Source organism: Larus michahellis, chromosome 7 (genome assembly GCF_964199755.1).
Source record: "Larus michahellis chromosome 7, bLarMic1.1, whole genome shotgun sequence".
Lineage (NCBI taxonomy): Eukaryota > Metazoa > Chordata > Aves > Charadriiformes > Laridae > Larus > Larus michahellis.
In genome coordinates, this window is record NC_133902.1 from 42987085 (window position 1) to 43002317 (window position 15233).

General features: G+C 64.8%; 1 protein-coding gene across 1 annotated transcript; it reads left to right on the forward strand.

Moving 5' to 3' along the window:
- The first annotated feature begins 9019 nt into the window (after positions 1-9019).
- On the forward strand, positions 9020-14387 carry CYP27A1 (cytochrome P450 family 27 subfamily A member 1). Its single transcript, XM_074593887.1, has 9 exons — positions 9020-9241; positions 11324-11514; positions 11786-11985; positions 12069-12266; positions 12405-12565; positions 12909-13075; positions 13356-13437; positions 13519-13719; positions 13817-14387. The coding sequence occupies exons 1-9, from the start codon at positions 9020-9022 to the stop codon at positions 13940-13942; spliced, it is 1548 nt and encodes a 515-aa protein (XP_074449988.1). The 3' UTR covers positions 13943-14387.
- The last annotated feature ends 846 nt before the right edge of the window (positions 14388-15233 follow it).

Consider the following 15233-nt stretch of genomic DNA (forward strand, 5'->3'; position numbering starts at 1 on the left):
GAGAAGGAGGAGGAGGAGGGACGGGGCTGCGAAAGCATCTGCCTCCGACAGGGAAACCGGAGCCCGGGGGGACGGACAGGGCGGGCCGGGCGGGGGGGACTCCTTGGTGCCAAGCCCGGCTCCCGGCGCGCAGCCACGGACACAGCGCGGGCACGGACACGGACACGGATACGGACACTGGCAACCTCCGGCAGCGGGACGGTGGCCGCGGACTGCCCGACCCCGCGTCCCGCCACCGCGCTTGGACACACACGCTTTTAGCGGGGTCTGGCGGGCACAGCCCTGTCCACCGCAACCCCGGGGACCTGGCACGGCCCCGCTTGGCATGGCACGGCTCAGCACTGCAGCCCTTGCGGGACCCTGCCTGGCACAGCCCTGCCCGGCTCCGATCGGGGTCCTGGCGTGGCCCTGCCAAACTTGACCCAGCCTTGACGTTCCCGGCACCTGCCCGTTGCTCTCCTGCCCGACCTTGACACCCCTGGCATGGCCTTGCCCAAACCTGGTGCCCCTATGTTGCCCCCTGGCACAGCCCTGCCTGGCCCCTGTCCCTGTACTGGGTCCACCTGGCACAAGCCTGTCTCTGTGGTGCTGCCTGCCCTCAGACCAGTCTGTCCTGCCTGGGGACACTGGAGGAGCGACACCCCCCCAGGCATCTCCCAGCATTCGGCTCCAACTCCTCTGGGGAGACATCCCTGGGGCAGGGGGACACGCAGGTGGGTGACAGGAGCAAGCTCCAGGAGCAAAGAGACCAGGAGAAGAGTGCAGGGAGGGTCAGGTTGTTTACAGTGATCTCATCTCAGGTGCAGCTGGGACCCAGGAGGGGGACAGCCCCCCACACTGGATCACAGCAGAGAGCAGGAGCTGCCTGCGGCAGGAGGAAGCTGAGGGGACTGGGAGGTAGCGGGGAGCCACACCAGGGATGGGCAGCCAGGGACAGGAGGAGCTGGTGCCCCTAGGCTGCCATCACCATTTTGTCCCCCCTGTGCAGCCTTGGGAATGGTTTCCCAGGGCCCTGGATCTCCGCTTCCTCTTGCACCATCCGTGACTCACAGCAGAGCTCGGGGATGGAGCTCCCAGCCCTGCAGCATCGGGGTCACGGATCCTGGGGCTGCGACAGCCATCCTGGGGCACCCTGATCCACCTCTGCACCCACCTCTGCTGAACATCCATCCAGACCACTGGGTTAAAATGGGGTGTTTGCCACCAGTGATGGGCAAAGCAGAGCACCCTCACTGCTGCTGAGCTCACCCCTCCCTCCAGGAAAGATCTGGGTTCTATCTCCCTTTCTGGCACGGTACCTTCCCACATCCCCTGCCCACCTCTAGCTGCTGGCTTGCCCATCAGTGGTCCCCTTGCCCCCAGCACCAGTCCCTCAAGTGGTCCCGTCGCCCCCATCATCAATGGTTTCTCCCTTTTACTTGGGCACGTTTGCTCCCCAGCAGCAGCTTTTGGTGGTGAATAACTTGGGTTCTATCAGGAGCTTGGCACGGTTCTCCTCTCCCTCCTGGGTGCAGGAGGTAAGAGACTCCTACCACCTTCGGAGGTTTCCCACCTGCTCCTTCCCTGCCACTCCACACAGGGATCGGGCTACCAGCCTGCACCCTTGGCATGATGGCCAGGAATGAGCTGTCCTGGCTGCAGCACAGGGACACGGGGACCTTTCCTGAGCTGGGCATTGCGTCTGGGCTGCTGCACCGTGTTCAGTCCCTGGGGTCTTTTTCTTTCACCCGCCAGCTTCCATACTACATGCCCCATTGCCTCAAATCAAGGGGAGAAGTCAGCAACAGGCAGCTCTTGGGGAGGGGACACCCCTGCCAAGGCCAGGGACAGGCTGACACCATGCCCGGGGCCCCAGCCCCTGCGGGCAGAGCTCCATGGCGGCTCTCTGCAACACATGGCTCATCTGCCGGTGTGTTGAAAGTGCCTGTTGTCCCCCCCGCCCCGAGCGCCCGGCCTCCTCGCAAAGGCGGCGCGGGGCAGGTGAGGAGCCTTTATCTGATTTCCTAAGGGCAGAAAAATCCCTTTGATTTTGCCCCCAAGAGGGGAGCAGGAGGAGGGGGAGCCCCGTCCCGGCGAGCAGGTGCGGCTGGCGCACAGCGACTCGTCTTGTCACGTCCCAGCTCTGTGCGAGGCAGGAGGGGGACGGGGGGGTCGTGGTGCCCCCAGCACGTGTACGGGAACTGGCCCCATTGCCTGGGTCCTGTGGTGAAACCTCTTGAGATGGGTTGGTGGGGCAGGATGGGTGAAGGCGGACTCCTTGCCTTCTACCTGCACCAGGGGAGCTGGGACCAGGGGGGTGCCTGGGGTTTGCCCCTGCCTCCCAGTTTTATCCCAATTGCATAAAAATCCCCCTTTAGTAAGGGGGAAACTGAGGCACAGAGATGCTGAGACCCGCTTAAGCAGCTGGAGGGGGTGATTGCCAGCTCCCCCCAGCTGCAGGACCAGCCTTGCTCAGCCTCCTTTCTGCAACAGGACCCAAGAGGCCACGTCCTTCAGGGAACAAGGCACCCAGTGGTGACACTGAGCCAGAGCTATGGGCAACAGGGATGCCACTGCCACCCCAAAGCAGCCTTCTCGACCGCAGCCGATCCTTTGTCTCTGCCTTCCCTCGCCTCTCGCCGCTCGCCCCCCCGCCCCGGCTTTTGTGTTATTACAAATTATAAAACAATTTTTTCCTGCCGTCCCGCATTCTTCTGCCTCCTGCAAGAATTTTAATGTATTTATTTTTGCTATCAGGGGAAAGCGCCGTGTTCCTCGGCCACCCCCGGGGCAGCCCTGGCCCTGCTTGGCCACTGATGGAAATTAATGATGGGGGATGCGGGGGGGGGGGGGGCCGGAAAGGAGGGGGGCAGGCACCCCCGCACCCCTGCATCAGAGAGGTGGGGGGACAGGTGTCTCCCCAAGCCAGCTGTGATTTCCCAAGTGACAATGTCTGAGTGAGGAGGACGGAGAGCCGGGCTGCGGCTGGGGACAGCGGATGGGGCAGCAGGGGCTGGCATGGGGCTGGCCCCCAGAAGGCACTGCTGGTTTTGGGATGGGGAGGTGGGGGCTGTTGGGTGGCTGGGCAGGGCCAAGGGGTCCAGGGTCCAGCTGCAGGGTGCTGGGATGGGGAACCGTGTACCCATGCCACAGTGTGGCTTTGGGCTTCCCTTGGGGAAGCGGAGACCTCCCCCCGCCAGACACCAACACACTCTGCCCTGTGCCAGAGCATCCCCAGTGGTCCCCACCCTACTCCTGGGACAAGGCACCCCCCGAGTGCCCCATTCTGCTCGGGGACACAGCATACCCCCCCAAACCCCCCTCTGCTCCTAAGCTGGTGCCCCAGCGCTGCACTGAGCTCTGGCTCTCACCGCCCACCGTGTGGCCCCGAGGGCAGGGATAGGGGTGCCCCACTCCCCCAGCTCCCCCCCAGCCGCAAGACTGGGGGGGGTTCTGGCTGCTGGGAGGGAGCGGACGGGGGGAGGAAGGAACTGGCCCTTCCCGCTGCGGGGAAAGCGCGGCGATTTCCAACCCAAACACCCCGGCGCTCAGCAGCCGCATACTTTCCCAGCGTCCCTCCCCTCCTTTATTCCCGAGGACATTGGCGATCAAACCCAGGTTGGCCCCATCTCCCGCTCCTGCAGTGAGGTCATCGAGCTGTGTTTGTGACATCCCGGCATCTCCATGGCAGCGCGCTGTGATGTCATAAGCCCAGGGTTGCGACCTCACAGCAGGAGGACAATGATCTTATTAAAACAACATGATCCCCGTCCGTGGCCGCTCGAGGCCGGGGGACTCCAGTGCAGGATAACGGCCAGCGGAGGGACTGGTGGCAGCCAGGGAGACACTGGCGATGGACCCCTCCTTGGTTTGTGTCACCAGTGGGTGCTGGCGGTGACACAGGGTACGATACGGTGCCCAAAGCAGAGGGCACCCTGACCAATACAAACACACAACCCCTGTGGTGCTGAGTTGACGGTGAATTGGGGACAGCCATGCTCGGGGGTCCCCCGGGGCTCGGCCGTGGCACTGCCCACAGCCAGGGCCGAGCGTCTGGGGCCTTATCGGGGCGCAGAGCCCTTTCATGTCGGGCCGGCGGGTGGCGAGCAGAGCTGATGAGGACCTGTCCCCAGATCAGAGCCGCCCGGCGCTGACAGCGACCGTGGGGCCCGTTCTTAAATTAGACGGGTCCCCTGCCTCCCCCCAGCCGGCGCTTCCAGCCCCTGCCCCATGGTCAGCCCCACGGCAGAGCACAGCCTGGGACATCCCTGCCATCTGCCTGGCCAGCGGGTCCCACGCACATGCGTGGTCACGCACCGTACCCGCCCCAAGAAGGGCTGTTTGGTGGCCGGACATCACTCGGGCACTGACAAACAAGTGATGGATGGATGGAGGGGTGAATGGGAGGACGGACAGACCGATGGGTGGGTGGGTGGCTGGATGGATGGACAGGCAGGTAGGTATGGGGATGGGTGGGAAGAGGGATGCATGTGTTTGTTGATGGATGGATGGGTGAGTGCACAGGCAGGTCAGGAGATGGATGAGGAGATGGTTGTGAGATAGAAAGCTGTATGCAAGTATTGATGGATGGATGGATAGATGGATGGATGGATGGATGGATGGATGGATGGACGGACGGACAGACGGATGGGAGGAAGGATGGCCCTAGCAACTCCTTAGTGAGCCCCTATGACTCTGTACATGATCATTCTTTTCCAACAACCTCAATTTCATCTACCAGCAGAAAAGGCCCAGCTCTGTCCTGTGAGAGAAGGGCATATCCACATCCCAAGGGGAGAAAATTGATCTTTCCCACTAAGCAACAACTAAAGGGCCTGACCTTGTGCCCTTGCAGCAGTTCACGCTCGCTGCTACCACAGGATCCGTTCTCCACAGCCCAGAGGGGAAACTGAGGCCAGGGGTGACCCACCTCAAGTCCAGCGGAGCTGAAACCACCCCTCTGTGAGGAGGCACAGCGCCGTGGCCAGTCCTGCTCCCTCCAGCTCCCCACACATCCATCTGTCCGGCCATGGGAAGGACACGCATTGCTTGGGCTGGGAGCAATGCCGCTGGGAGGGGGTGTCCTTGGGCCCCCACGGGCAGTAAACATGATGTCATGTGGCAGCGTACACAGCCTGCTCTGTGCGCGGGTCCGCGAATGGGCTTCACAAGTCCTGCGTGGGAGGCATCGACCGTGGCCCACAGCCAAGGGAACTGGAGTCGGGAGATAAAATCAGGTTTGCTTTGGGCTGGAGCAAACAGCCTTTTGCAGGAAGGAGTAAGGGACAGTGAGAGCAGCTGGATGGGGGGGACACCTCCCCATCTCGGAGGGCTTGGCAGAGAGCAGAGGTGATGGGGGACCCCCCCCAGCAAAGCCTGGCACTGGTCTTGCCGGTCCCAGGTCGGCTCCCTTTGCGCCTACTTGACTTAGAATAACTCTGTAGGCACTTGAAGTCACTAATCAGCCCGGAGCACTTGAGAGCAGCCCGGGGCTGCCTCCCGTCTCCTGCCGATAACAGGCCGCCAGCCCCGGGCTCACTCCGGCGTCCCGCTCCCACGTCCTCGGGGAAAGGTCCCGGCCTGTCAGGGTCCTGCAGGGCACAAAGCGAGGAGAGCTCGGAGCAGAGGTCACCACCGGGTGCTGAGCCCTGTGTTAGGGCGGGGAGACGACACCATCGTGCTTGTTGATTTACCTCTTGTTTCAAAAGCTTTGTGCTGTCCCCAAGCCCCTGCCCAGGTTTGAGGGGTCCGACAGAGGGAAACGAGGGGATGGGGACCTTTGGGAGAGAGACAAGAGGGTCCCACTTGAACCCTCTATGTGGAAGAGGAGCAGCTGACTGCAGGCCTGGGATCTTCCCCCTCCTTCCCTCTGGATCTTTCCATGTCCCCCCTGTGCAGATCCGCCGGCCCCAGCATGGCTCGTGACTCAGGCAGTGGCAGTGTGGTGACACACAGCTGGCTTGACAGGCCATCTCCAGTTTAATGCTACAGGCTATTTACAATTCCCGGGACCCCGGGCTCAGCCTTCTCACAGCCTGGGCTTTCCTGGGGGTGAGTCAGGGGATGCCGTCCCCTGGGACATCCTGCTCCCCTGCCTGTGGGAGAGCAGAGGGGGATTAGCAGATGCAGCCCTGGGAAAAGTTTCCAGCTCTGGGTGACACTGCGTGAGTCACGTAAAGAAGCTGTCACGCCGTCCCAGCAGCCAGGACCCTCCTTGTTGGGGTCAGCAACCCCTGAGCAGCGTGTGGTGATGGGTGGGTTGAGGATCCCCTTGCAGAGGGGCAGAGCAGCGAGGGGGTCCCACAGTGCCTCTGCACCCGCAGGTCCCACGGGTGAGGTGATGCCGGACCTGATGGTGCAGCTGTGAGAGGAGCAGAGTCACGGCATCGCTGGGACAGGGGGACACGCAGGATGGGACCTGACACCCCACGATACCCTCCCCATCACCATGGATAAACGCAGCATTCACTCTCCTGCCTCTGCCCTGCTTGTCACCAAGCTGGGGCCAGCGATGGCCCCGCACTGGAGGTCCCCATCTTCCCGGGAGCTGGCGATGTCCCCGGCTCCCCGCGGCATCTTCCAGCTGCAGATGTGTCATGGCCCATCCGCTTCCCTTCGGAAGTCCCCCCCGGGAGGCTCGGGGGGGGGGTCTGACTCACACCCCCCCTCTTCCCGCACGGCCTCCCCCACAGCCCTGGCAGCCCGCCCCGGCCGAGCCCCCGCCCGGCCCCGCCGCTGCTCGCCGTCGGAGGGCGGGCAGCACAGCCTAGCGGCTGGAGCTGGAAGGAACCGGGCTGCCCGCGTCCCCCCGCTCCAGCCCCGGCCAGGCCGCGGAGGGCAGCGAGGACCGGCCCGGAGAGCCGCTGCGGTGGTAAAGCTTCCCCAGGGCCGAGTGAGAGGTCCTGCAGCCGGGTCGGGGCAACCCCGGCACCGGTACAGGCTGGGGGATGGATGCATGGACGGACGGACGGACGGACGGACAGACGGATGGATGAATGGATGGAAGGAAAGCAGCCCCGTGGAGAAGGACTTTGGGTGGGATACTGATGGATTAAAAATTGGACTTTAGCCGCCAATTTGTGCTTGTAGCCCAGAAAGCTGATTGTATCTGGGACTGCAGAACAAGAAACACGGCCAGCAGGGCGAGGGAGGGGATTCTCCCCCTCCACCCCGCTCTCGTGGGTGTCCAGTTCTGGGGGCCCCAGGACAAGAAAGACATAGATCTGCTCGAGCGGGTCCAGAGGGCCACAAAAGCGGTAAGAGGGCTGCAACACCTCTTCTATGGAGAAAGACTGAGAGATTTGGGGTTGTTGAGCCTGGAGATGAGAAGACTTCAGGAAGACCCTATTGAAGCCTTCCAATATATAAAGGGACTTATGAGAAAGATGGAAATAGACTTTTTACTATGGCCTGTAGTTTCTACTGTTTCTGCAAGGGGCAACAGCTTTAAACTGAAAGAGATGGCAGGGCCCCACTCCTCCGCAAGGGGAATGGAGGTGTCCCCTGCCACGGGGAGCGAGAGGTGGCCGGGTGCCAGGCTGGGTTTCCCCGAGCCGGGCTGGGGTCTGGGCTCTGTCGCTGACCCCGGCTCTGGACCCGGCCGGGGCAGGGCAAGCTGGGGCAGGACGAGCTGCAGAGCTGGCTGTGAGCAGCCATGAGATGGCGGCAGGAGCTCACGCTTGGCTGTCCCAGCCCGGGGAGCCTCACGGGTGTCTGCAGGCACTGGGGGTGCCCGCATCCTGCACCGCCAGCCCTGGCCCCGCTGGCAGGGAGCACAGCAGGCACCAGCCTGGGACACCCCCCCCAGTCCCCCAAACTGAGAGGGACAACAGGGGACAAACCGTCCCTGTCCAGGACCTTGAACCCACCGTTCGATAAGGGTGGTTAATGATCAGCGCTGGCACGTCCAAGCCAGAGGCACGGTGCCCGCTGCCCCAGAAACAACACCTGGGCAGGGCAGTGCCTTGCCCCACAGCCCCAGGACCTGGTGGCAGCACCAGGCTAGCCAGAGGGGATGTGCCCTGCACCCATGGCCCCAGACACCACCACAGCAGAGCCCTGCTTGTGGGCTGGACAGTCTGGCCTGCGCCAGGTCGGGCAGGAGCTGGTGCCATGGTCTCCCTGGGGCCATGACAAATCAGACCCACTTCCATTTGGGTTGCCAAACCCTACACTGGGCACACCAAGGTCTCCTCATGTGGGGTCCCGGCTGGCAGCACCCTGAGGAAGTGCTGAGAGAGGTCCTGGGACAGATTGGACCCAGCTCCCTGCATCATCCTGCGCTGCAGGGGGACAAGGCAGGGACAGGGATATGGCAGGCAGGGGACAAGGCAGGACAGGAGGGCTCAGGCCAGGAGTGGCAGCAGCCCTGAAGAGCAGGCCCAGCGGTGAGCCTGGTGTCACTGCGGAGTGTACCCAATGCCGGTGTGCAATGCCTGTGCCGGCACATGATGTGCGGTGCCCGGTGAGCCGTCCCTGGCGCCTGCTGTCCATGTGCAATGCCTGGCCTGCAGCACCTAGTGCTGGTAGCAGTGCCAGTGCCACACGCTACGTTGTCCCCAGGGTGCTGTACTTGCCATGCCGTGCCAGTGCTGGCTGTGAGGTGCCTGCTGCACGGTGACGTTGAGCAATGCACAGCCCGTGGCACCCAGTACCTGCTATGTGGCAGCTCCAGGTACCCAGCGCCGGGTGCACGGTGTGTGATGCCCGGTGTACGGTACTCGGTGTATGGCACGTGGTACCCGGTGTGCCAGAGCCGGTAGCCGGTAGGCTGTAGCCGGTATCCATGGCCTGCTAGCAGGTGTGCAGCAGCTGGCACAAGGCGCCCGGTCCCCGCCGTGCAGCGGCCGGTCCCCCATCCCCAGTACCGGGGCTGGTACCCAGTGCGCAGCACCCGCTGGGCGATGCTTAGCTCCCGGTGCTCGGTGCCGGTGCCCGGTTGCCGCCCCGGTGCCGCCCTCCGGTGCCGCCCCCGGTGCCGCCCCCCCACCGCCCCCGGTGCCTCCCCGCCCCGCCCCGTCCCGTGCGCTGCCGACGGAGCATGGCGGGGCCGAGCGGCGGGGCCCGGCGGTCGTTGCTGCCGCTGCTCCTCAGCCCCCGCCCGCCGCCGCCGCCGCCGCCCCGCAGGACCGGGGGGTCGGCGGCGGCGGCGGCGGGGCCGGCGCGGCTGAAGGGACCGGAGGAGCTACCGGGGCCGGGGCTGCTCCGGACTTTCGTCTGGCTCTTCCTGCGGGGCTACCTGCTGCACACCCACCGGCTCCAGGTGCGCCGGGGCAGCCCGGCCCGGGGGGCGGCGGGGGAGGGGGGGCGAAGGCCGGGGCTGCGGGGTAAACGGGGGCCTGGGGACCCTGCACGGGGGCATGGAGGTGGGGGGGTGCGTGGGCTGGGGGGGGGGCTCCCGGGTGGGGTGCGGGGAGGATGCTGTGCGTGGGGAGGGGGCTTTGCAAAGCGGGGGAGTGGGTGCGTGCTGGGGGCAGGGTGAGATGGGCTCCGGGGCGTCGCGGGAGGAGAAGCCTACAAGTGACGGCAGGGAGTTAAGCGGGGGCGGCAGGGCGAGGGAGAGGAGGGGCCGAGCGGCGGGGAGCACCCCTCTGCCGTGGGGTGAAGCTGGGGCAAGCAGCACGGAGAGAACCGGATGGCCCCGGGAGGGTCCAGCCAGCCCAGGGCTACTCCAGCATCCCCCAAGCCGGCCGGGCAGCTGAGGGCAAAGGTTCAGGGGCGGCTCATGGGGTCCTGGCATCCCCGGGCAGCCTGAGCTGCCCCGGCCACGACAAGCTGGAGGGGCCACGGTTTGGGGGGCAGGCAGCCAGGCAGGTGTTTGGGCAGATGGTACCCAGGCAGGCAGGGGAGGGATAGGCAGAGGTGTTTGTTTTCTCCTGTCAACACTTCCTCATACGTCGGATGAAGCAAGCGATGGGTTTGGCTGGCCGCGAGCCAGGCGGCTTCTTCCCAGAGCCCTGGAGCTCTGACCGGCCGGGAGGAGTGTGTGGGATCAGGCCTCCCCGGCACCGCAGAGCGCCGGGCACTGATGTTTGGAGAAAGGGCTGTCGCAGGGCAGCGGGGTCTCAGGGAGCGGGCATGGGAGCTCCCCTCTGCTCCCTCCTGCCCTTGAGGCCCCAAACGTGGCCCGGCTTAGCGGACAGATGCCCACATGCTCCAGAGGAGCCTTTCCCCGGATTCCAGCAGCTCTGGCTTCAGCCTTTCTCTCCCAGCCCTACTCTACCAGGGTCCCAGCTGCCAGCAGACACCGGTGGGCAAGCTTCAGCCCGGGCCACGGCAGCCCACGGCCCCACGCAGCTTGTTCGCCCGGCGAGCTGGCTGCGGCACCGGGGCGGCCGTCCCTCCCCCTCCTCCTGCCACCACACGCGAGGAACGTCTCCCCGCGGTGACGAATCCAGCTGAATCCGGGCGCAGGCTGCGATGCAGTCAGTCACCAAGGGAGATTGTACCACGTGCATCCCCGCAGCCACGGGGAACGGGGACCAGGGCTTCCTGGCTAGGTCCCCTACAACCCCCCAGGCTTGGACCCACTCCGCGGGGGCTCTGGCGGTGCCCGGGTGAGATGGAAAGCACCCCTTGGAGGTGGCCCTGTGCAGATCCACTTGGAAAAGCGTGCCTGGCTGCCCCTGAGGGATGCGCTGGGGGTCACGGTGCTCCCCGTTTGGGGGGGCAGGCATGGCACCTTTGAGTGCAGCCGAGGAGAGGGGAGCTGCAGCCGGCAGAGCCCAGAGTGGGGCTGGTGCTGGTGGATGTCCCCTAGTTGGCTTGTGAGCCCGTGGCCCCAGGGCCGTGCCCCAGTGGTGGCAGCCTGCCCTGAGAGGAGCCCAGTCCTGCCCTCCCACCACTGATCATTAACTACCCTTATCAGGCAGTGGGTTCAAGGACCCACGCGGGGACTGTTGTCCCCAGGTTGAGCAGACCATGGCGGGGGCGACGCTGGAAGCCATGGGGCTTGGACCTGCTGACAGCCACTGCAATGGCCCTGCATCTCAGTAGAGCCCCGTGCTTGGCAGTTGTCCCTGTCCCTGCCGTCCCCTCTTTGGCCTTGCTTGCCCAAAAGACCCACCAGGCCCTCCGTGCATCTCTGGGGTGGGTGAGGGATGTGCCAGCCTGTGCCGGGGGTTGATGCCTGGTGTGCGTAGTGCTAGCAGAGGACATGAGCCTGGAGGCACCAGCCCAAGCCACCTGCAGAGTGTTTCAAGGATGGTGCCATCTTGGGGGGGTCAGAGCTTGGGCCCAGCGGGTGCTGAGGGGTCCCCAGGACAGGTGCGGGGCAGCATGGGATGGATCCTGCCCCTGTGCTGGCCCTGTCCCATTCACCCTGCTGTGCTCTGGTGCATCACAGCTGATGTCCCGGCGCATTTATGGCCCTATCTGGAAGTCAACCTTCGGGCATTATGAGAACATTAACATCGGGAGCCCGGTGGTGCTGGAGCAGCTGCTACGGCAGGAGGGCAAGTACCCCATGCGGAGTGACATGGCCCTGTGGAAGGAGCACCGTGACACCCGGCGCCTGCCCTACGGACCCTTCACCGAGTGAGTCCTGCCCTAACAGCACTCTGCGGGGTGGCGTGTGGCTCCTGTCCCTTCCTCGGATGTAGGGCCCAGGTGGCAGCTCGCATCGCTTCCCTCTCCTGCAAGCAGCGTGTCCCCCGCAAGCAGAAGAGCATGGGATGGCGGGTGGAAAGACCCTTGGGGTGGTTCCAGCCCGGTGTTGGGGGGGATGCACTCAGGGACTGGGAAACTGCTGCCAGCCACTGTCCCCTGCCCGGCCGTGCCCCCAGCGCTGAGCCCCGTCCCTGCACAGGGAAGGGGAGCGCTGGTACCGCCTGCGCCAGGTCCTCAACAAGCGGCTGCTGAAGCCCTCGGAGGCGGTGCTGTACGCAGACGCCATCGGGGAGGTGGTGTCGGACCTGATGGTGCGGCTGCGGGACGAGCGGAGCCGCAGCCCCTCGGGGGTGCTGGTGGGGGACGTGGCCAACCTGCTCTACCGCTTCGCCCTGGAAGGTAGGGGGGTCCCCCCCCTTGCCCCTGCCCTGCCCCACTCTCCCCATCTCCGCGGGGGTCTCAATGAGTCCTTTCCCCCACAGGGATCTCCTATATCCTCTTCGAGACTCGCATTGGGTGCCTGAAGCAGCAGGTTCCCGCTGAGACCCAGCGCTTCATCGACTCCATCAACCTCATGTTCAAGAACTCCATCTTTGCCACCGTCCTGCCCCGATGGAGCCGCAAGGTGCTGCCCTTCTGGGACCGCTACCTGGACAGCTGGGACACCATCTTCGCCTTCGGTGAGTGGTGACGATGGGAACCCAGCATGGTGGGATTGGACTCCCTAAGGACCCTCAAAGGTGGGGCAGTCCCCAGCCACGTGTCCTTTTGGCCACCCTCACCCTGTCAGCGCTGGGTCCCGCTCTCTGTCCCTGCAGGCAAGACCCTGATTGACCGAAAGATGGAGGAGCTGGAGGGACAGGTGGAGCGGGGCAAAGAGGTGTCTGGCTACCTGAGCTACCTGCTGGCCAGCGGCAGGCTCAGCCTGGATGAGGTCTATGGCAGCGTGGCCGAGCTGCTGCTGGCCGGCGTGGACACGGTGAGAGCTGGGCAGCCGCTGAGATCCATGCTGGGTCGGGGGGAGACATGGGGCTGTGGTCAGCCACGCTCCCCAGCCCCTGTGAGCTCTGGGCTGGTAGCTGAGGGGCTGATGTCCCACAGGGGTAAACCCTCAGGGATCAGTCAGTACAGATCCTGTCCTCCGCTCTGCTCCCTGCCCTGTTCCTTGCCTCAGTTTCCCCTGTGCTCGCTGCCCCTCACCCCTGGTTCCCTGCACGCTGGGGCAGGGGCTGTCTGCTGCCGTCCTGGTGCCACACGTGGCACAAAGCTGTTTGAGTACCAGCCCCATCTCCCTCCCTCCCCTCTGTGCTCTCCTCCCCCAGACCTCCAACACGCTCTCCTGGGCCCTGTACCACCTCTCCCGGGACCCCGGCATCCAAGAGACCCTGTACCAGGAGCTGAAAGCCGTCGTGCCTGCCAACCGGTATCCTGGTGCTGAGGATATCCCCAAGATGCCGATGCTTCGGGCTGTTATCAAGGAAACGCTGAGGTACAGCCCAGCCTTGCCCCTGCCCCAGAGTCCCGGTCACCAGCCCCTTCCCCAGGGGCAGTCCCTTCTCCCCCCACATCGGGGGGTGCACCAGTTGGGTGCACCAGCCAGGCAGGGTGCAGGGCTGGATTTCAGCCCCTCAGGGCTGCACCCACCCACGTCCTCCCTGGGGAGGGGGGACACAGCTGCTGAGCAGCAGGAGATGTCCTGCCTGTGGCTTTTTCCCCCTGGGGTTCCCCGGGTGGGTCCTGCTTCCCCACTAACTCTCCCCATACCCCAGGGTCTACCCTGTGGTGCCCACCAATGCCAGGGTCTTCTATGAGAAGGACATTGTCATCGGAGACTACCTCTTCCCCAAGAACGTGAGTGGGGGCCGTGCTGTGGGGACCCCCCAGTGGTGCCCGGCAGGGGTCATTAACACACCCCCACTTCTTGACCCGCAGACCCTCTTCGTCCTGGCGCACTACGCGATGTCCCACGATGAGACCTACTTCCCCGAGCCTGAGCGGTTCCTGCCCCAGCGCTGGCTCCGGGGCCACGGCTCCCCCCACCACCCCTTCAGCTCCATCCCCTTTGGCTACGGGGTCCGTGCCTGCGTCGGCCGCCGCATTGCCGAGCTGGAGATGCACCTGGCCCTCGCCAGGGTGAGTAGGGACTTCCCCCACCCTAGGTACCTTGCCACAAGCTGGGATGGGGGCCCCAGGGGGTCCCTGAGGCACTGCCACCCCCTTCGCCCCACAGATCATCCAGGCGTTTGAGGTGCGGCCAGACCCCCGCGGCGTGGAGGTGACATCTGTGTCCCGCATCGTCCTGGTGGCTGACAAGCCCATCAACCTGGAGTTCATCGCTCGCCCGGGGACCCCCTGACTGCGTGCCCATGCTGGGCACCAAACGGGGACCCCCGCTGCCCCACGAGGAGGGGCAGGAAGGCAAATCCCCCCCAGCACCCAGCCTCTGCCTGACTTGGGCTGGGGGACTCCCAGCCCCACTGTGGGGAAGGTGAGGGGGGCGATGAGAGATGCCTCCAAATTGCCCCTGGGGCACTAGTGTCCCCCTACCCCAAATCAGCAGGAGGCTTGGGGAACTGCTGTGCCTTTCACACACCGCAAGGGGTTGTGTCCCCCCGCCTCATCCTGTGCCCAGCTGGGCTGCGTCGGGGACCCAGGATCTCTGCCGGGGCTGGGGGGGGATGTGGGGAGGGGGCTTGCAGCCATTTGGTGTCTCCTTCGTCCCGTCCTTGTGTAGCTGCGCGTGGATCTGTGCCTGGAGCCAGGATGTCTGGGTCCTCTCTGAACAGCTGACCTTGGCCTCAGCCGCTTCTCTGTGCCTCAGTTTCCCTCCTGCCTCCCGGGGGAGAGTTGGGCTGCCAGCAGGGGTCTGGGGTTTGCGTCTGGTCCCAAGGGATGGAGCCAGCCCTGGTCGTGGGCAAGCAGAGCAATAACACAGCATGTCCCCTGTGATGGGGAGGGGGCCTGTCACCACCTGACGCTGGCATCATGTCACCAGCCGGTGCTGGCAGGGCCAGCCAGCACATGGGGGTTGTGGAGCACCCGGGACCTTTTGCTATCAGCCGTTATTTCACCGAGATGCTGATATGGGGGCACAGAAATGGGGGCAGGACTCACTCCGGGCAAATCATCAGAAAGGATCGGCTCAGCTCCCCTAGTCCCCAGGCTGGCTGTCACCCAGGGCCATCACAGGGGCTCAGAGCTGGCAGCAGCCAACAGGCAGGGGATGCGTTGCTGCTTGCCTGAGCTCCTGGAGGGCTGGGGTACAGAGCACCCCCGTGGTGAACCCCCCTCGTGTTCCTGCTGCTGGGGAGCCGAGCTGGACTGGGGGGAAGCATCAGGCAGAAATCCTGCTGGCACCAAGGCTCCTGTGTGCCCAGGGTGTCCCTGAGGGGACCTGCTAACCACTGCCATGGTGGAGCCATCAAGGCTACATGACATACGGTGAGCCAATGTCCCCGTCCCCCTGGCTCTACCAACATGGGCAGAGGGTGGCATTTCTGCCCACACCACCCTTGCTGAAGCACGTCCCGGTGGGCATCCCAGGCTGGGTGCCCCAGCCCTGCTGAGCAGCCGGCACCCCTTCCCCAGCCTGGGTCTCTCCGGAGGAGCCATGCCCAGCTGCACCCTAGAAAAGCAAGGCAGCGGTT